The sequence below is a fragment of the Oncorhynchus masou genome, chromosome 12 (genome assembly GCF_036934945.1).
Source record: "Oncorhynchus masou masou isolate Uvic2021 chromosome 12, UVic_Omas_1.1, whole genome shotgun sequence".
Lineage (NCBI taxonomy): Eukaryota > Metazoa > Chordata > Actinopteri > Salmoniformes > Salmonidae > Oncorhynchus > Oncorhynchus masou.
The window spans coordinates 35459007-35479601 of NC_088223.1; the positions used below are offsets into that span (position 1 = coordinate 35459007).

Here is a 20595-nt window from a genome sequence, read left to right on the forward strand (position 1 = left end):
ATGGAAATCAGGCAAAAACAAAGATTCCACGGGAGGGGAAATTGGTGCAACAAGCAAGACCAGAACGCCAGGAGGAATAGCAGTAAGGGGAATGAGCCGAGGCAGATACAAATGTTTCAGCCACCAGAGGGCAGAGGTGAGGAAATTGTGCATGGCAATGAGTGCTAAAGAGAAGGATGTAGAGAGATCAAGACCAAACTGCAGAAATACTACTCACCCACAACAACATTCATTGCTTTCAAACAAAACTATCAAACCAATTTGTTACACCTTGGTGCACACTTTCTTATTAGTCTGGTTGTGCTGCAATGGTGTTTTTACATCCAAGTACATTGCTGACAACAAAACTGCATTTAGCAGTAATAGTTTAAATAATAAGGGTCATTATGAACATGCATTACAATTCATGAGGAAATACAGCAGTGTGGTGAGGGGCATTCCAGTTTAAGTTTCGCATTTATTGAAATCAAAAAAGGCAAACAGAAAACGAATACCGATATTCAAATAGACAGAAAACAAATAATTTCCTTTCACACAAATGACTAGTTTGATTACATCTATTAAAAAAAATCTGATTTTAGGCCACCATAAGTAAATGGTTGTCTCAGATAAACAAATTCGTAGCTATCCTACAAAAAGTATATAATATTGGCAACAAAATAGGTGCAGTAATTGCATTTTAAGAAACATTGTATTGCTCGTCTTCTGTGCACATAAATCCAGCCTGTTTTAGAACACGTACTGTAGTGAGTGCAGTTTTACGCTTAATTGTTCAGCTTACTTTAAGGAAACGGTTTCCTTAATTTCTCCAAAATAAAGCAGATTAACAAACATTTACATACTAAAAATGACGCTTTCAAACATGAAGTTAAATACTTTTACACAAAATAAAACAATCGGTGTGCTTGTGTTTAAAAAGGTAAAAAAATAATACAAATACAACTTGAGGCACTTCAATGGTATGGACTGTGAAAATAGGCTTTGCTAAAATAATTGAGAAGGCTAGTTAGCAACAGTTAGCCAATTCAAGATGTTGACATCCTAAGAACCCACGGCATTATGCATACTCAATGTAGTGTGTGTATAGTACAGGTATGTTTGTAACTTCTGAAAAACTGGGTTGGTAGTGCTATAAACAGCATTCGTGACCTGATTGTCAAATGATAAAGTAATCCCCTTTTCCTTGTTGACAAAAAAAATAAAAAAATAAATTGTACAGAAATTCCTCAACAAAAGACGTATCCTTTGAAAATATTCTGTAATATACAAGCTAGTTCAACCGGTTGATGTTTCAATTAGAACAAAAATAAAATACCATCTAGGTAACAGTTTACATTTTCCTTGGTTTTATCTTTTGCCAAAATTGTGAAACTTGAAGACTGACATACATGATTTGTGTTTTAATTTCAGCTTCCAACAACTCCATGATAAATGTAAACCAATTGACTGCAGTGTAGTCCATCAGTGGGCCAACAGGGATGAGTCTGAGTAACTTGCAATAACTCATGATAATCACATACACTACCTGTCAAAAGTTTTAGAACACCTACTCATTAAAGGGTTTTTCTTTATTTTGACTATTTTCTACATTGTAGAATAATAGTCAAGACATCAACACTGAAATAATACATATGGAATATGTAACAAAAAAAGTGTTAATTAAACAAATCAAAATATAGATTTTAGATTCTAAGTAGCCACCCTTTTCCTTGATGACAGTTTTGCACACTTTTGGCATTCTCTCAACCAGCTTCATGAGGTTGTCACCTGGAATGCATTTAAATTAACAGGTGTGCCTTATTAAAAGTTAATTTGTGGAATTTCTTTCCTTAATGCGTTTGAGCCAATCACTTGTGTTGTGACAAGGTAGGTGGGTATACAGAAGATGGTATTTTACCAAATAAGGCTAAGTCCATATTATGGCAAAAACAGCTCAAATAAGCAAAGAGAAACGACAGTCAATACAGAAAATGTCCAGAATGGAATGTTTCTTCAAGTGCAGTCGCAAAAAACCATCAAGAGCCATCATGAAACTTGTTCTCATGAGGACCACCACAGGAATGGAAGACCCAAGTTACCTCTGCTGCAGAGGATAAGTTCATTAGAGTTACCAGCCTCAGAAATTGCAGCCCAAATAAATGCTTCAAAGTGTTCAAGTAACAGACAACTGTTCAGAAGAAACTGTGTGAATCAGGCCTTCATGGTCAAATTGCTGCAAAGAAACCCCTACTAAAGGACATCAATAAGAAGAAGACTTGCTTGGGCCAAGAAACATGAGCAATGGACATTAGACCGGTGGAAATTTGTCCTTTAGTCTGGAGTCTAAATTTGAGATTTTTGGTTCCAACCGCTGTGTCTTTTTGTGAGATGCGGTTTGGGTGAATGGATGATCTCTGCATGTGTATTTCCCACTGTAAAGCATGGAGGATGAGGTGTTATAGTGTGGGGGGGGGCTTTGCTGGTGACACTGTCAGTGATTGTGGACTTTAGGAAACAGCAGAGGGAACACCCCCCTATCCACATCGATGGAACAGTAGTGGAGAGGGTAGTAAGTTTTAAGTTCCTCGGCATACACATCACAGACAAACTGAATTGGTCCACTCACACAGACGGCATCGTGAAGAAGGCGCAGCAGCGCCTCTTCAACCTCAGGAGGCTGAAGAAATTCAGCTTGTCACCAAAAGCACTCAAACTTCTACAGATGCACAATCGAGAGCAACCTGGCGGGCTGTATCACCGCCTGGTACGGCAACTGCTCCGCCCACAACCGTAAGGCTCTCCAGAGGGTAGTGAGGTCTGCACAACGCATCACCGGGGGCAAACTACCTGCCCTCCAGGACACCTACACCACCCGATGTTACAGGAAGGCCATAAAGATCATCAAGGACAACAACCACCCGAGCCACTGCCTGTTCACCCCGCTATCATCCAGAAGGCGAGGTCAGTACAGGTGCATCAAAGCTGGGACCGAGAGACTGAAAAACAGCTTCCATCTCAAGGCCATCAGACTGTTAACCTCTTACATCTATGGGGGCGCTATTTCATTTTTGGATGAAAAACGTTCCCGTTTTAAACAAGATATTTTGTCACAAAAAGATGCTCGACTATGCATATAATTGATAGAATTCGAAAGAAAACACTCTGACGTGTCCAGAACTATCAAGATATTTTCTGTGCGTGCCCTAGAACGTGAGCTTCAGGCAAAACCAAGATGAGATGGCATCCAGGAAATGACAAGGAATTTTGAGGCTCTGTTTTCCATTGTCTCCTTATATGGCTGTGAATGCGAGAGGAATGAGCCTGCCCTTTCTGTCGTTTCCCCAAGGTGTCTGCAGCATTGTGACGTATTTGTAGGCAGATCATTGGAAGATTGACCATAAGAGACCACATTTACCAGGTGTCCGCCCGGTGTCCTGCGCCGAAATTGGTGCGCAAAAGTCACCTGCCAGTATTTTTCCATGCGATACAGCGAGGAAAGCAAGCTTCCACGAACTGCATATCAATGAAGAGATATGTGAAAAAACACCTTTAGGATTGATTCCAAACAACGTTTGACATGTTTCGGTCGATATTATGTAGTTAATCCGGAAAAAGGTTTACGTTGTAGGTGACTGAATTTTCGGTTCGTTTCGGTAGCCAGACGCAATGTAGAAAACGGAACGATTTCTCCTACACACAGACGCTTTCAGGAAAAACTGCGCATTTGGTATGTAACTGAGAGTCTCCTCATTGAAAACATCAGAAGCTCTTCAAAGGTAAATGATTTTATTTATTTGGTTATCTGGTTTTTGTGAAAATGTTGCGTGCTAAATGCTACTCAAAAAATGCTATGCTAGCTTTGCATACTCTTACACAAATTAGTCAATTTCTATGGTTCAAAAGCATATTTTGAAAATCTGAGATGACAGTGTTGTTAAGAAAAGGCTAAGCTTGAGAGCAGACGCATTATTTTCATTTTATTTGCGATTTTCAGAAATCGTTAATGTTGCGTTATGCTAATGAGCCTGAGGCTTTAGTCACAAACCCGGATCCGGGATGGGGAGTTTCAAGAAGTTAAACAGCAACCACTAACATTGAGTGGCTGCTGCCAACACACTGTCTCAACTCCAGCCACTTTAATAATGGGAATTGATGGGAAATTATGTAAAATATCACTAGCCACTTTAAACAATGCTACCTAGTATAATGTTTACATACCCTACATTATTCATCTCATATGTATACGTATATACTGTACTCTATCATCTACTGCATCCTTATGTAATACATGTATCACTAGCCACTTTAACTATGCCACTTTGTTTACATACTCATCTCATATGTATATACTGTACTCGATACCATCTACTGTATCTTGCCTATGCTGCTCTGCACCATCACTCATTCATATCTTTATGTACATATTCTTTAACCCCTTACACTGTGTGTAAGAAATTCGTTTTGGAATTGTTGGTTATTACTGCATTGTCGGAACCAGAAGCACAAGCATTTCGCTACACTCGCATTAACATCTGCTAACCATGTGTATGTGACAAATAAAATTTGATTTGATTTATTTACAATTCAAGGCACACTAAATCAGCATGGCTACCACAGCGATACGCCATTCCATCTGGTTTGGGCTTAGTGGGACTATCATTTGTTTTTCCAACAGGACAATGACCCAACACACCTCTAGGCTGTGTAAGGGTTATTTGACCAAGAACGAGAGTGATGTGGTGCTGCATCAGATGACCAGGCCTCCACAATCCCCCGACCTAAACCACATTGAGATGGTTTGGGATGAGTCGGACTGCAGAGTGACGGAAAAGCAGCCAACAAGTGCTCAGCACATGTGGGAACTCCTTCGAGACTGAAGTTGATTGAGAATGCCAAGAGTGTGCAAAGCTGTCATCAAGGCAAAGGGTGGCTACTTTGAAGAATCTCAAATGTAAAATATATAACACACGTTTGGTTACCACATGATTCCATATGTGTTATTTCATAGTTTGTCTTCACTATTATTCTACAATGTAGAAAATAGTAAAACATTTAATAAAAACCCTTGAATGAGTAGGTGTTCCAAAAACTTTCAACCGGTAGTGTACATTGGTTTAACTTAATCTCAAACAAATGTTCAACTCATCAACAAAATACCTTGCCATCAAATGCAACTACTTTTATAAGCCTAATGGCTCATAATCTTCTGAAAATGTATTATCTGGTAGCTCAGATGGTAGAGCATGGCGCTTGCAGTGCCAGAATAGTGGGTTTGATTACCGGGACCATCCGTACGTAAAATGTATGCACCCATGACTAAGTCACTGGATAAAAGCGTCTGGTAAATGGCATGTATAATGAAATAGAGAAGGTTTTCAGAGATAGAAATCAACTAAAATCATGCTGCTGATGCTTGTTGCAATTGACTCGAGACCAAAAAAATAGTTTACATGCTGTTAAGAGTTTGGGGTGTTTGTTTGTGCTTCTTTTTTCTTGTGCTCATCTTCATCATCCCCAAGGAATAGCAGGGGGAACATTCCGAGAATGCATCCGATTGTGACTCCAATGCCTTTTCCCTGAGAATAATGCATGTCTATTAGGTTATCATAACTATTTGAACATGGATAACTAGTAACCCAGCCATCCTCTAAATATCTCAATTTATATATGGCCAGTTTCTCATAACCAGATTAAGATTTTTAATCCAGTACTAGGCCAGCCCATAAAGATCATTTCTAAACACTCACCATGTGCGAGCTAACCCTGGTCTGCCACATGTCTGCCTGCTTGGGGGTCAAGTCAGGAACCTGCATCCCTAGCCTGGAAGCTAGGATTTCCACATATCCTGCAAGACTGCCCACAGAAGGACAATATAAGAAACCCAGCTATGGTAGTCATGTACATTTTTTATTACCCTTCCATTTCAAGGTCAAATTTGAATTTTCACACACTCATTTCATAATCATACCCGTCTACCCAGTAACATGTACCCCCGAAGTACTTGCACAGCTTTGATAGGTCTAATATTTAGACTGGGATAGAACTAACAGAGGAGTGGTTGGTCCTCTTACCCAAGGCCAGCCAGGTCTGAAACCAGATTCCCAAGCGCTGCAGCTGTAACAGAAGGGGAATAACAGGGATTTATGCAGTCTTTAAACCAAACAATTCTCAAAATCAGTTCAATATTTTTCAATACAACTGCTCCTGTTCTTCTGATCTTTGTTTAAACATGTAACAATGCTGAAAGGCTGTTGATACTTAATTTTTTTTTTTTTAAGTTCAGCCACTGTCTCTACAGTTTGCAATTAGATCAGTGTACTGAATTGTATTATCACTCCATTTCATTAGCATCCGGGAGCTCTCAAAAGTCAGCCACAATATTGACCAACCCAAGGAACTACTTAGATCTGGCTGCTTTAAACCCTGACAGCATCGTGAAAACGCTGCCTGTGCATCACACTGGGATAAGGAGCAACCATAAATTGCACTGGGGTGAGGATGTGTAGTGGCACTATATAATAGCACTTGGTAAATTATGGATGAGATGAGCCAATTTCAAGCACAATGAATTCAAGTAGATCGATGTGTATTAACATGAGCCAGCATTAGACAGCGCTGACTATGAGAATTGGATTTGGCAAGCATCTATATGTTCTTGTACTCACTGATTAAACCATTATTTCTTGGATAGTGGTGATAATGCAAAAATGAACCCCAAGGTGCTAGAGTGGTCCAGGAATTCAGTTCCACACACTAGTGTTGCATCCCGAAATGAGTTTTAGTTTTAGTGCACTAAAGTATTTTTGGGGAGCATAAGCAGAATGTGAGTATCTCAATCTAACGAATCCAAAACCTTGCAAAAGCAGTTGTTTGGGACTGATCAGATGTGCTCAGTGGTCAATCAGTTAAATACAGATTAATTTGGCATGAGGGAAACAGTCTACTCTATAAACAAAAGCATCCCACAATTCTCAGGAGATCCTTTAGCCCAATTGTAATAGCTACCGTAGCCATCAATGGAAAAAGCAGATATCAAATACACAAAAGTATTTGTCAGTTGAATTCCATTCAGGGACAGTAGCCTACATGCTTCCAAAAAAGTAGCCGACAAAATCCATCAGGCCCCATAGTGGAGGGTAAAATGAATGCCATCTGTCACAGGATGTGGAATATGCTAGACTGGGTATACTATCATCACCTTCCAAATCAGATGGTCGTCCCAATATGTACTTTTGGTTTCACTCTGAAATCAGGACTGGGGTATCTTTTGATGTGGTATCCATAGCAACAGTTAATGTACCCCATTGGTAAGAGGCTATCTAGACTATTTATTTTGCTCTTTTGGTTATACTGTAAGATAATTGACCCCTGTAAGGGTGTTTTTTTTAAAATGTTATTTAACTAGGCAAGTCAGTTAAAAACAAATTCTTATTTACAATGACGTCTACACTGGCCAAACCCGGACACGACGCTGGGCCAATTGTGCGCCGCCCTATGGGACTCCCAATCACGTCCGGATGTGATACAGCCTGGATTCGAACCAGGGACAGAAGTGACGCTTCCTACACTGAGATGTAATGCCTTAGACTGCTGCACCACTCAGAATGTTGAAGTATTCCAAATCGACCAATGTCCATTGAGGGAGCTGCTGCTACATTTGAATGTTTCAGATCACAATCAATCTTACCTGCCATGGTCGATAGTCCAAAGGTGACCCCTATAGACAACTCAATCTGGGTTCCCTAAAAGTCAAAAGCAGAAATATTACAATTGTTTCTTGGTGTTAGATATTCATGTTGACTTCCAAAAACAAAACAAATCTCAATTCATCCTCCCATAGACCATCTACAATGTGAAATACAAAATACATTTCAAATGCTAATTTAAAACTAAATGATATGTAAATTCAACCACCTAAAAAAGTCATACCACTTACTGCCGCAATCATGATGGCATTGTCCAGGAAGCCAAAACCAATGAAGGGGATTGCATTGTGTAGGAGCACTGCAAGCAAAATTGTAAAGAATATTCAAAATAAAAATATTCTTATAGTTTGCTGCTAAAATCAATCTGTCTTGGGAGTTGTCTCCATCATATGAATAGGAATGTTCCTGTTGAGTGATGCGAGTGACTGACACTTACCCTGTCACTAAGCGACTCACACATGCTTGTTTGTGCCTGCGTGTACTATATGTTTATGGGGGCAATGTACAGTGCCTTGCGAAAGTATTCGGCCCCCTTGAACTTTGCGACCTTTTGCCACATTTCAGGCTTCAAACATAAAGATATAAAACTGTATTTTTTTTGTGAAGAATCTACAACAAGTGGGACACAATCATGAAGTGGAACGACATTTATTGGATATTTCAAACTTTGACAAATCAAAAACTGAAAAATTGGGCGTACAAAATTATTCAGCCCCCTTAAGTTAATACTTTGTAGCGCCACCTTTTGCTGCGATTACAGCTGTAAGTCGCTTGGGGTATGTCTATCAGTTTTGCACATCGAGAGACTGAAATGTTTTCCCATTCCTCCTTGCAAAACAGCTCGAGCTCAGTGAGGTTGGATGGAGAGCATTTGTGAACAGCAGTTTTCAGTTCTTTCCACAGATTCTCGATTGGATTCAGGTCTGGACTTTGACTTGGCCATTCTAACACCTGGATATGTTTATTTTTGAACCATTCCATTGTAGATTTTGCTTTATGTTTTGGATCATTGTCTTGTTGGAAGACAAATCTCCGTCCCAATCTCAGGTCTTTTGCAGAACCTGATGGAGTTTCTTCCAGAATGGTCCTGTATTTGGCTCCATCCATCTTCCCATCAATTTTAACCATCTTCCCTGTCCCTGCTGAAGAAAAGCAGGCCCAAACCATGATGCTGCCACCACCATGTTTGACAGTGGGGATGGTGTGATGAGCTGTGTTGCTTTTACGCCAAACATAACGTTTTGCATTGTTGCCAAAAAGTTCAATTTTGGTTTCATCTGACCAGAGCACCTTCTTCCACGTTTGGTGTGTCTCCCAGGTGGCTTGTGGCAAACTTTAAACAACACTTTCTATGGATATCTTTAAGAAATGGCTTTCTTCTTGCCACTCTTCCATAAAGGCCAGATTTGTGCAATATACGACTGATTGTTGTCCTATGGACAGAGTCTCCCACCTCAGCTGTAGATCTCTGCAGTTCATCCAGAGTGATCATGGGCCTCTTGGCTGCATCTCTGATCAGTCTTCTCCTTGTATGAGCTGAAAGTTTAGAGGGACGGCCAGGTCTTGGTAGATTTGCAGTGGTCTGATACTCCTTCCATTTCAATATTATCGCTTGCACAGTGCTCCTTGGGATGTTTAAAGCTTGGGAAATCTTTTTGTATCCAAATCCGGCTTTAAACTTCTTCACAACAGTATCTCGGACCTGCCTGGTGTGTTCCTTGTTCTTCATGATGCTCTCTGCGCTTTTAACAGACCTCTGAGACTATCACAGTGCAGGTGCATTTATACGGAGACTTGATTACACACAGGTGGATTGTATTTATCATCATTAGTCATTTAGGTCAACATTGGATCATTCAGAGATCCTCACTGAACTTCTGGAGAGAGTTTGCTGCACTGAAAGTAAAGGGGCTGAATAATTTTGCACGCCCAATTTTTCAGTTTTTGATTTGTTAAAAAAGTTTGAAATATCCAATAAATGTCGTTCCACTTCATGATTGTGTCCCACTTGTTGATTCTTCACAAAAAAAACACAGTTTTATATCTTTATGTTTGAAGCCTGAAATGTGGCAAAAGGTTGCAAAGTTCAAGGGGGCCGAATACTTTCGCAAGGCACTGTACTACTGACAATTTCTATACTGTCAAATACTTTTCAATGGCTGACTCGAACATTTCCCTACACACACTATATTGTTGGTTATTTTGAGATAAATAGCACTAGAGTAGAGCGACTAGGAAACAAAGCTGATAAGACAATTAGAGACTCTTTTCCAAGGTGTATAATGTGGCTACGGAAGGGACGACCTCTTTGATCCCCACTGTGAAAACTTTTGAGCTATAAATATCTCTATGGTACAAAAAAAACATTTTATTCATAATTTGAGTGACAGTTTTCATCTTACCGTATCTGATCTGAGCTTGAGTAAGCGGTGAAGTCTCTTGCGTCTCTGAAAGGGAAGAACATCAAAAACAAACATTTATATTTGCAGAATTATTTGCACTTGGGGAGATCTTTCAGATCCTAATCCACCCTCTTTTTTCTCTCCCAGAAAGCTTTGCACATGTGTTTCTGCAAACATTCCAGCATATTATTCACTGTATAGGCCTAACGTTGAATGAACTATTCCACTCTAGCCAAGAGGTGCCAATATTCAATGGGAGAAAAACATCTTGGGTAGGATATTCAGTAATGTGTTTCTGTATTAAGAAGTTATTGTACTACTAGTCAGTCAACTGTTTTGTGGGGGTGAATGTGGACAGGCATGCACGTCTCCCATTACTCATCATATAATGGTACGCCATTCATTAGTAGTAGTCAGGTGTTGGAACCGGTTTAGGGAACAGAAAATAAAAATTATTAGAGGAACAGAATCAAAACTGTAAATTAAAGTCCCGTCCCCCCTAAAGGCTTAGACTTTCAGGTTAAAAAGGAACTACATAAATCAGGTACTTTTTGGGGGTTCCAACTTTATTTTGCTGGTCGGAACAGTGGAACAGAAAAAAATATATAAAAAAATAATAGTACTGTTCAGAATGAAGCGATTGGAAAATTATTTTTGGTTCCAACCCCTGGTTGTGATAGTAGCAGCATGGGTCCAGAATGGAAAGGTGATTTATTTCCATGTCTCATAAGAGATTGAGTTTGCAATTCCAGTTTTAGATGCATTTGGTCACTAGAGCAGGTTGCACTCTGGGACGGTGGCCAGGTGCATCCTGGGTGAATTATGGGAGACAAATGCCTTTAGCCCCAATTGGGTCCTTCATTAAGAGTTCAGTTTTAAAAACAAACACACAAACCCCAGCACAGCGCTAAGCAGATTCACAACTAAATGTGACCATGGTTGGAATAGGTCAAATATGCTCCCTTGAAACAGAGGGGTTGGGGCGCTATTTCTGGAGGGGTAACCCAAGACTAGGGTGAGGTGACCCCCAACTGACGCAGTTAAATGGGGGATGGAAATACAATTGATGTCATGAAATAGCCTACTTATTAAATCAAAAGCAGCAAGCCAGACTGCTCATGAGTGCACAGCCACTCATAAAAGAGAATAGGTTTTCAGTGTGGACTATAGAAGCCACAAACTTATGTTGCGACTGAAAGAAAAGTGCTTGAGGGAGAGTGAAAAATGGGACGTGAATGTCCAGAGCTTTTTACCTTTGTCGCTCTAAAACCAATAATAAACACGGCACAACAAAGGCTTATGGTTTGATTTAATTTCTGTTGACTCATGGGGGGGAAAGACTGGACGGATGGGAAAATATCCCAAAACTTCTATGACTCCAAAATTGATATCTGTGCAATCTGCAGCCAGTAGATGTTCAATGAGAAATAGCATAAGGCTACATATGTCATCTGCCACTTCAATGTCCTCCACTTCATTCATTTCGGAGGAATCAGTGAGACCTAGACAACATAATTTTAGAGCGATATCAACACTGCATTCTAAATTGCCTTTCTGAACAACTGGCACAGCAGGCAGCAGTGCTGCAATGATAGGTTGTTTCCCTCAGAGCTTAGCTGGAGTGGTGCATCTGCCTCTGCCTAATTACAGAGCTGTCTATTCATCTCGTCTGTGGCAATCGTCACCATCTGCCAGCTGTCACAGTTCTGAGGAACTGGCACTTCTCCAGCAGCCAACACATCAGATAAGAGTAGCTGTAACTGCTGCTAGGAACCAAATTGGAGAAGAGGTGTGTTTGTGTCTAGTCTCTGATGGCCAATTTAATCTCCATAAAAGCAGTGAAAGTAAATATCCTAGATTAAATTGGATAGGAAAAAAGGAAATATGTGCCAAGATGTTTTGTTTGCCAGTGAACAATGGGCAATGCAGGCAGATGCCATAGAGATTGTAAAATGACTACATAGCTCAAAAAATCCTGAAATCTGCTAAAACGATTTGACTGAAATTGGAGTTGCAGACAAGACTATTAATTGCTTTTTAATGGCTTCTAAGGGAGGGAAACTGCATTTATTCAACACACTTCTAACCACTCCAAATTAAAAATCAACTTATTATTGGTATATTGGCATAAAATGCTGAGACATGGTCTTGCCATTACAGATTTGGTGCTGGGTGAACAGACAATCATCCCTTGATCTGTTCATTGTGATGCTTGGCACATAGTTGCATTCTTGTTTGGATAACAGGGTTATCATCTCAAAGAGCCCATTACTACAACGCCATACAGCCTTGATATTCAATGCAATTTCTGTGTTAAAAGCTGTTTAAGCTGATGTCGTAATCACAAGGCTTACAACTAGTGACAAGATTGTCAAAAAAATTACAAGAAAGTTATTAGAATCACTAAGTGACTCTCCTGGGGATTTCTTGTTGAACATGAAGACAGAGTGACATGGAACAAGGCAGCAGTATCCGACATTTACATCATGACAAGTGACTACAGTGCATTCGGAAACTATTCAGGCCCCTTCCCTTTTCCACATTTTGTTACTTTACAGCCTTATTCTAAATTGGATTATATATATTTTATTTTTTTAAATACACACAATACCCCAAGATGGCGTAGCAGTGGGATGTCTGTTTTGATTGTCTTGTCCCGTCTATATCGTTTTTCTTCGTATACCTTTTTTTATATTTTTAATCTCAATTTCCATATACGGACTGAACATACTCTCCTGCAACCCACCTCACCCAATGTGGTATGGATCTGCTATTTTTTTTATAGTTTAGAATCGGAACCCCCTTCAGGAGCTAGCCAGCTAACTAGCTACTAGTCAGTTAGCCACTGCTAGCAGTCATCACCGTTAACTCGGACATCTGCCAACCTCAGCCCGGTCAATTCCTGCCAGTCTGCACAGCACGATATCAACCCAGAGCACATCGGACTGCTTTTCTCTACCACATCTCCGGATTCCTACCGCAAGCTCTGAACCTTTACTCTGGATCATCGCAGCTAGCTAGCTGCTATCCAAGTGGCTACTCCTGGCTAACGTCTCTATCCCGAAGCAAGCACAAGTAAGCTTGGAGCAAGGCCCATCTCCCGACAACCCAAAGAGAGCCATGAGACAATTCCTGGGCCTCAATAACTTTTGCAAATTGGCCTGGACACTTTGCTGCCGACACGGAGCCCCAACCAAGCCATCACGACTGGTCTGCCGACGTAACTGTCCGAGGGGGTTTCAAAAGGCTCTCCCGTTGCGATGTCCCCCTGAGGCCCATCTGCTAGCTGTCAATCGCCGTGTCACCAGCTCGCCTAGCTACTCACTGGACCCTATGATCTCTCGGCTACACATACCTCTCCCTAATGTCAATATGCCTTGTCTATTGCTGTTTGGTTAGTGATTTTTTCCTTTTCCCCCTTATTTCACTGTAGAGCCTCTAGCCCTGCTCAATATGCCTAAGCTAGCCCTTTTGTTCCACCCCCTACACATGCGGTGACCTCAACTGGCTTAAATGGTGCCTCGAGACAAAACCTCTCATCGTCACTCAAAGCCTAGGCTTACCTCCACTGTACTCACATCCTACCATACCCTTGTCTGTACATTATGCCTTGAATCTATTCTTCCGCGCCCAGAAATCTGCTCCTTTTACTCTCTGTTCCGAAAGCACTAGACGACCAGTTATTTTAGCCATACTCTTATCCTACTCCTCCCCTGTTGATGTAGAGGTTAACCCAGGTCCTGCAGCCTTCTGCATCCCTCCCATTCACCAGGCACTCTCATTTGTTGACTTCTGTAACCGTAAAAGCATTGGTTTCATGCATGTTAACATCAGAAGTCTCCTCCCTAAGATTGTTTTATTCACTGCTTTAGCACAATCCGCCATATGTCCTAGCCGTGTCTGAATCGTGGCTTAGGAAGACCACCAAAGACCACCAAAAACCCTGAAATTTCAATTCCTAACTATATCATTTTCTGACAAGATAGAACTGCCAAAGGGGGCAGAGTTGTTATCTAATGCAAAGATAGCCTGCAGAGTTCTGTCATACTATCCAGGTCTGTGCCCAAACAAATCCATCTTTCCAGAAACAAGTCTCTCACCGTTGCCGCTTGTTATAGACCCCTTCAGTCCCCAGCTGTGTCCTGGACACCATATGTGAATTGATCGCCCCCCCATCAATCTTCAGAGATCGTACTGTTAGGTGTCCTAAACTGGGATATGCTTAACACCCCGGCCGCCCTACAATCTAAGCTAGATGCCCTCAATCTCACAAATTATCAAGGAACCTATCATGTACAACCCTGAATCTGTAACCATGGGCACCCTCTTAGATATCATCCTGACCAACTTGCCCTCTAAATACACCTCTGCTGTCTTCAACCAGGATCTCAGCGATCACTGCCTGTGTGCGTAATGGGTCCGCGGTGAAACGACCACCCCTCATCACTGTCAAACGCTCCCTAAAACAGGCCTGCTTGCAGAAGTTTCTAAATCGATCTGGCCCGAGTATCCTGGAAGGATATTGACCTCTTCCCGTCAGTAGAGGATGCCTGGTTGCTCTTCAAAAGTACTTTCCTCTCCATCTTAAATAAGCATGCCCCATTCAAAAAATGTAGAACTAAGAACAATAGCATTGAATAGCCCCCGTGATATGGAACTTTTCAGGGAAGTCAGGAACCAATATACTCAGTCAGTTTGAAAAGTTAGCTTTTCTAACAGAAATTTGCATCCTGTAGCACTACTTCCCAAAGGTTTTGGGACACTAAAGTCCATGGAGAATAAGAGCACCTCCTCCCAGCTGCCCACTGCCCCGAGGATAGGAAACACTGTCACCACCGATCTACGATTTCAATAAACATTTTTCTACGGAGGACCATGCTTTCCACCTGGCTAACCCTACCAACATCTCAGCACCCCCCTGCAGCAACTTAAGGATGGGAAACAGTGAAAATGTGAAGTTTAGATTTTTTTTTTTTTTTTACAAATTATCTTTGAAAGACAGGGTCCTGAAAAGGGTGTCTTTTTTTGCTGAGTTTGTTCTTTCCCGAAAACATAGTTACTGAAACAGATTGTCGTTTTGCTATCATTAGTTAGCTAACTATATAGCTAGGTGTCATCTAAAATAACGCTAATTTATAAGAGTTCTTATTTGATTGACAATAAGGATTAGCCACAATAGTGAACGCTGCGGTTAGCCTTCAAAATAAAAGTATGGCAATTCTATTTGTATTCATTTGCATCACTGTCAATGACATACTTTTATCTTGAAGGCAAACCGCAAATTACACTATTGTCCCTAATCCTTATTGTGGCTAGCTTCACAACACATAACCCGAGCCTCACTAGCCAGATGAAGCTAGCTGGCTGCTTATAAGGTTAGCTTTGGGCAACAGGGTTAAGTAGCTAGCTCACTATTTACATTTACATTACATTTAAGTCATTTAGCAGACGCTCTTATCCAGAGCGACTTACAAATTGGTGATTTCTTTTCAAGAACTGGAGTTCAATTTCAATAGGCGAACAACAAGTGGCAACCTAGCTAATACATACTCACAAGGATTCCTAAATCCTTGCGAAGAATAAATGAAAATGACTGCAGTTTCTACTGGTCATTGTTTTCAGGCTGGTTGTATTGGTGCAAGCTAGGTATCACGCTAAAGCTAGCTAGCTACTCCAGAAGTTGCGGTCAAACAAATTATGCTTTATTACCAACGCGGTATCGTAAACACATAGTTTGTGGCCGGTGTTTAGAGTTTCTTTATACAACTTTGACAGTGCTACTGTATCTTTTTTGACACGCAAAGACCCAAACAGCATTCCATGTATGTTGTGAAGCTAATAGCAGTGACGCTATTACTGTAACTCCGGTAGGGCAACATCTGAAAAATTGTGTACCGGTGCTTGACCAGTCGGCAAAAGCCAATATCACCCACGACAGAGAACGGTTGATTGTCAAGGGCAATGAATTCCATTATCTTGGCTTTAATGGATTTTGCCTTGGAGTTGTCTTGCAGAAATGTTCTTACTCTTTCAAATGACTGATCGATTCACACAGCAGACATTATGTGGGCTAGGTTAGGAATGCTGTGTTGCACATGTAGCGTAAAATGTTATGTGGCGTCATTACGTCATATAGGTATGCACGGTAGCTTTGACATCAGTTTTTAACACTGCAGTTAAACTAGACATTGGGCCGAAACCGATGTTGGCATTTTTAGCTAATATCAGCCGATTCCGATATGTTCACCAATATATCATGCATCCCTAGTAGAAATGGTAAGATAAATTGACATTCCACATGAGAACGTTTGCAGACTCCTCATGTAGCATATTACCGGTATCTTCAGGAGAGTAATGGCAGAAACTGCTTAAGCCAGCAGGGGTGGGAGGAGAATGGTTGGATTCTGGTTAAGTTTTTTTTCTCTTCTGCTTATCTAGATCTGACGCCCTCAAGGCATCAAACCGTAAGCTTAAAGCATCAGACAAGCTCAATGGATATAGTTGATTTTATTAAAACACATAGGGTGTGTACATGTGGAAAAATATGAGTACATTTGTTTTTGCAATCGATTGGTTGAAAGAATAGACGACTTTTGGTCAAACAAGTTTTTTTTAAGTCGGAGACAGCCCTAGTATTGAATTGGTCAAAAGTTTGGTATATGGTCCCAAATTCTTATCACGCAATAATTACTCCAAGCTTGTTGGATGCATTTGCTTTTGTTTTGACACTGCAGAGCCGGCCGAGAGATAACACACCTCAATCCAGGCATGAGAAATGCATTGCATTCTGAATAGTCACAATATACCAGAGAAGTACCGTCAATCTTATCTGTTTCAGTTGGGGTACGTTTTCCAAGCCATATCTCACGCTGGCTCTACCGCATCTTAATCTAAATCTGGAATCCTATTAATCCCCAGTGCAGTTGTAAACAAGGGGTCTGAATCTATTCTGGCTATAGAAATTGGAGAGGGGACAGGTTACAGGCAACGCCTTGAAAAGAGGCATGAATCATAAGTGGCCTCCACGCTGGTGTCTCCTAACCCCACCCAAACGCTTTGTGAAAATGTTGCTTTCTATTTGAAAAGGAGCAACACGCCCACCGTGATTCTATATATATTTTAAGCATGCTTAAAAGATTAACGTTTTGACTTCAATGGCCTTCTTTTAACCTTGATTTAAATAAAACAAATCATGTTCAATGGTGGGCGAGCGTTGCGCCTATTCCCTTTCAATGATTGCATTTTTTGGCTGCACCCCTACTCACTCTGGTTGGGCGCCCTCCACTTATTTCTACTCATCTCTGAAAGATTTGGACTATAATGTATCTGAAACCATGTCCAATTTCAAGGGTCACTAATGGATATAACTTCATTACAATAACTTTTTTTTTTAATCTTACCTTGTGCTATTGCTATGGACTCAAAGCTCTGCAGTTCTTTGAGTAAACATGTTCTTTCTTTGGGGTGAAGGCTGTAGATGAATTCTTTTGCTCTTTTTGGAGAGTTCAGGTGCTCCCGCTGCTCGTTGAGTCCGAGCGTTCCCATCCAACAGCTTTGCACGTGGGACACCTTCAAAACCTTTCCGGCAGTGACACTTTCCAGCACTGCTCTTGCTGAGACGGTGTATCCTAGAGTTCTCTGAAAACAAAGCTTGAACATTGTGGCAAAAGGGGCAAATGTGTTGTTCGTACAAATAAAAAATGGTGTTTCCCAAAAGCCTTCGAATAAGATGGATAGGTTCTCCTCCAGTTTGACATTGAACAGCACTGCCAACCAGCCAATTCGAAAAACTAGCTAGCTTACTGTACCAAGGTGTTTGCTGTAGTAACGTAAGTAGCCAACATTGAACGCGTTAGCGTAATCATTTGAGAGCAGTCAAACTAGCCAAACCACACTAGCAAGTAAAGTTAAACGAGCTAGCTATTATTGCCAAGTTGCAACGTTACTTTGTAGATAAAGTAATGCCCATGCAAAGTGAAAGTCCACTCTTCTATTATTTTGGAAATACTCATGTAGTTAGCAAACTGCAGTCGACTCCTGTTGCATTTCTGGAATAATATATTACTAAATGTGCTTGGCAAAACAGAGCAGTTCGCGAAAGGAAAACAATAGCTAGCTAGCCAATTTAAGCTAATGGCACAAAACCGCATGTCACCAAAGACTCTGGCATGCCTGCCAATATGAGTCTACGATCCGTAAGAAAATAATATTATGGCGTCGGGTCCACACTTTTTGGCTTGAGAAGAAAAGCAATTTCACTGCAAACGTCCGTGCAATTCCTCAGAAAGTCTTGATATGGCCCAAAAAACTGATCTCAATGTTATGAGCAGAGTCGTCGACTGGAAGCCTTCCTCGATTACTTCCAATTGCGACCCATGTAGTTGTTTTTCTCCCAAATACAGTATGGTTTTTCTTCTCGTGTTCTTCCTCGATCATCATTTACTACATTGAGCTGACATTTTCACACATCATAGATATATTAATCTAGCTAGATTAATTATTCTTGCTACCACGTCTCCAGAGGTATTTGTTGGTCCAAGTTTCATCATGACTGAGCTCCGCCTAGAGTAGTAGTAAACCACATCTCCCAAAATGCAATACAAAACGTATCAAATATAAATGAATCAGTCATTACAAAATTAAAATGTCAAATGTACATACATTCGGCTAAATGGGTAATCAAATATCCAACAACTAGGGAATCATCCCATGCTGTCTGTTTGTAAAGCAAAGTTTATAAAAATGCTGTAATGTTACCACCTTGTGGTTTAAAACAGGATGCGCTACTCAATTTATTTCGAGGCATTATTACATGTGTAGCCATGTGTGATCAGAAGTACCTTTGTTTTGCCAAATAATGTGTAATAATGGCTGCAGTCAAGTATCTATGTGAGGATTCAGCATTTGGTTTGTGTGTTGTAGGCAGAGTTGGAAAATGTCGATCCCTTATCCCTGCTAGTTCCTCCTGGGTACTTGTCAAAACAGCTCAAAGTTCATCACTGCTCATCATATCATGCTGTGATGAAAAGGGTGCATTTACTACAGTGTTTGAAGGTATTCTTGGGTACTTACTGACCAAACCACTTTAAAGCTATATTGAAAATAACATTGTAAACTTTAGTTTCTATGGAATCTGTTGCCATTTTTAAATAATGTAATTTTAGTTGTGTTTTAAAACTGCAATAGAGTGGATTAAAGCCCATTTATGCTTGATCCGAGCATGTGTTCGGAGGCCTGGTATGGAGGGTGTTAAGCAATAGCCAATCATCTGGAGGCATGCAGAGGCCAAATCAAGCTCTGTACCGCATCGACAGACACCTCTCAAAATGGTGTAACAATGCGGAGGGCTCCGTGTTGACATGATTGGTTGACCGTAGGTGGGGCGATACCTCCTGAAAAACACAAACTCTCTTCCTTGACAATAGCTCTCATCCGCTAAACGCAAGAAGTGAAGGGATGCAGAAAAAATATTCTTGCCTGAGTTACGGACACCATATCGGTCCACTAGCACTCTTAAAGTGAACTGACAGCATTTTATATTAAAATCTGTTCACACCCCCAGGAAGAATGACACTTTAAAAAAAAAAATCTGACAAGCAAGCACGTAGATATGGTCATTTTCATAAATTCTTAGAATGTTTGGGAATGACGTATAGTAAGGCATTTGTGAAAATTATACAGCAATCAATATAGAGCGGGAATGCGGCCCTGCGTTTGTACAATTAATAGACAGTTCAGTGAATAAAACATGTCTCGTCCAGAAGTCTACGCAGACCCGTCCACCATAGCAAATCAGAGCTACAATAGGCATTTACGCAAGCTATTTGCCACACAGGCCTGCCATCATTCACTTTGAACTGGACTGTGTGTTTACAGGCAGTTGCAACAACGCAGCCTTTAGATTAGAATGCATTCACCAGAAGCCACAAATACACCTGAATGGATTTCTGAAAATATGTAAATACCACGGGAGTCCTCTTATATTTAGGAACTTTACAGTCTTACTGATCAAACGTAGTCTCTCTCTCCCTCAGTTATACACATCAACAAGATAAGGGACATTAGCTAAACCATCTCAAACTTTCAGCAAATTGCCCGTCAAAATTGCACTGATAAATGGGGAATTGTAGCCTACTCGTCCTTCTGCAGCTTGCCTGCCAATGCATTAATTCTTGTCCCAACAAAACTCCCACGCTAACTGTCTAAAGTTGACTAACTTTCTAGCTACTTCCAGACACAAATGAAGGAACGCCTTACTGACCATTTTAATCGCCCTAGTAGAGCTGGTTTGGCTGTTTACATGTTAACTATTACTTTTTTTGCCTATGCTTACTGACACCGGTCATATCTAGCAGTTGTGCGTTCGTAAATTCAGTTATTCTGCGCCCTGACACAAAGACGAGAGCGCTCTGAAAATCAGTGTCGATAGTACATTTCTTGCATTCGCAAATTCACTCAGGCTAACTGGATAACAGTGGTTCAAGTTCTTGCTAGCTAACCAAATGACA

At 40.8% G+C, this 20595-nt stretch overlaps 1 protein-coding gene across 1 annotated transcript; it reads right to left on the reverse strand.

The window, feature by feature from the left end:
- Nucleotides 1–3866: 3866 nt before the first annotated feature.
- On the reverse strand, nucleotides 3867–18717 carry LOC135549932 (transmembrane protein 65-like). Its single transcript, XM_064980330.1, has 7 exons — nucleotides 17488–18717; nucleotides 10088–10132; nucleotides 7916–7983; nucleotides 7667–7721; nucleotides 6051–6093; nucleotides 5727–5832; nucleotides 3867–5555 (listed from the first exon to the last, which is right to left on the reverse strand). Exons 1-7 carry the CDS (start codon nucleotides 17744–17746, stop codon nucleotides 5436–5438), a joined length of 696 nt encoding a protein of 231 aa, XP_064836402.1. The 5' UTR covers nucleotides 17747–18717; the 3' UTR covers nucleotides 3867–5435.
- Between the last annotated feature and the right edge of the window lie 1878 nt (nucleotides 18718–20595).

Bases quoted from the DNA above. Each gene is read 5' to 3' on its own strand.
- LOC135549932 (XM_064980330.1), bottom strand. From the start codon at position 17,746: ATGTTCAAGCTTTGTTTTCAGAGAACTCTAGGATACACCGTCTCAGCA. The intron at 7,722-7,915 runs GTAAGTGGTATG...TTTGACTTTTAG, and splicing joins ATGCCATCATGATTGCGGCA to GGAACCCAGATTGAGTTGTC. The intron at 5,556-5,726 runs GTGAGTGTTTAG...CATTATTCTCAG, and splicing joins CCAGGGTTAGCTCGCACATG to GGAAAAGGCATTGGAGTCAC.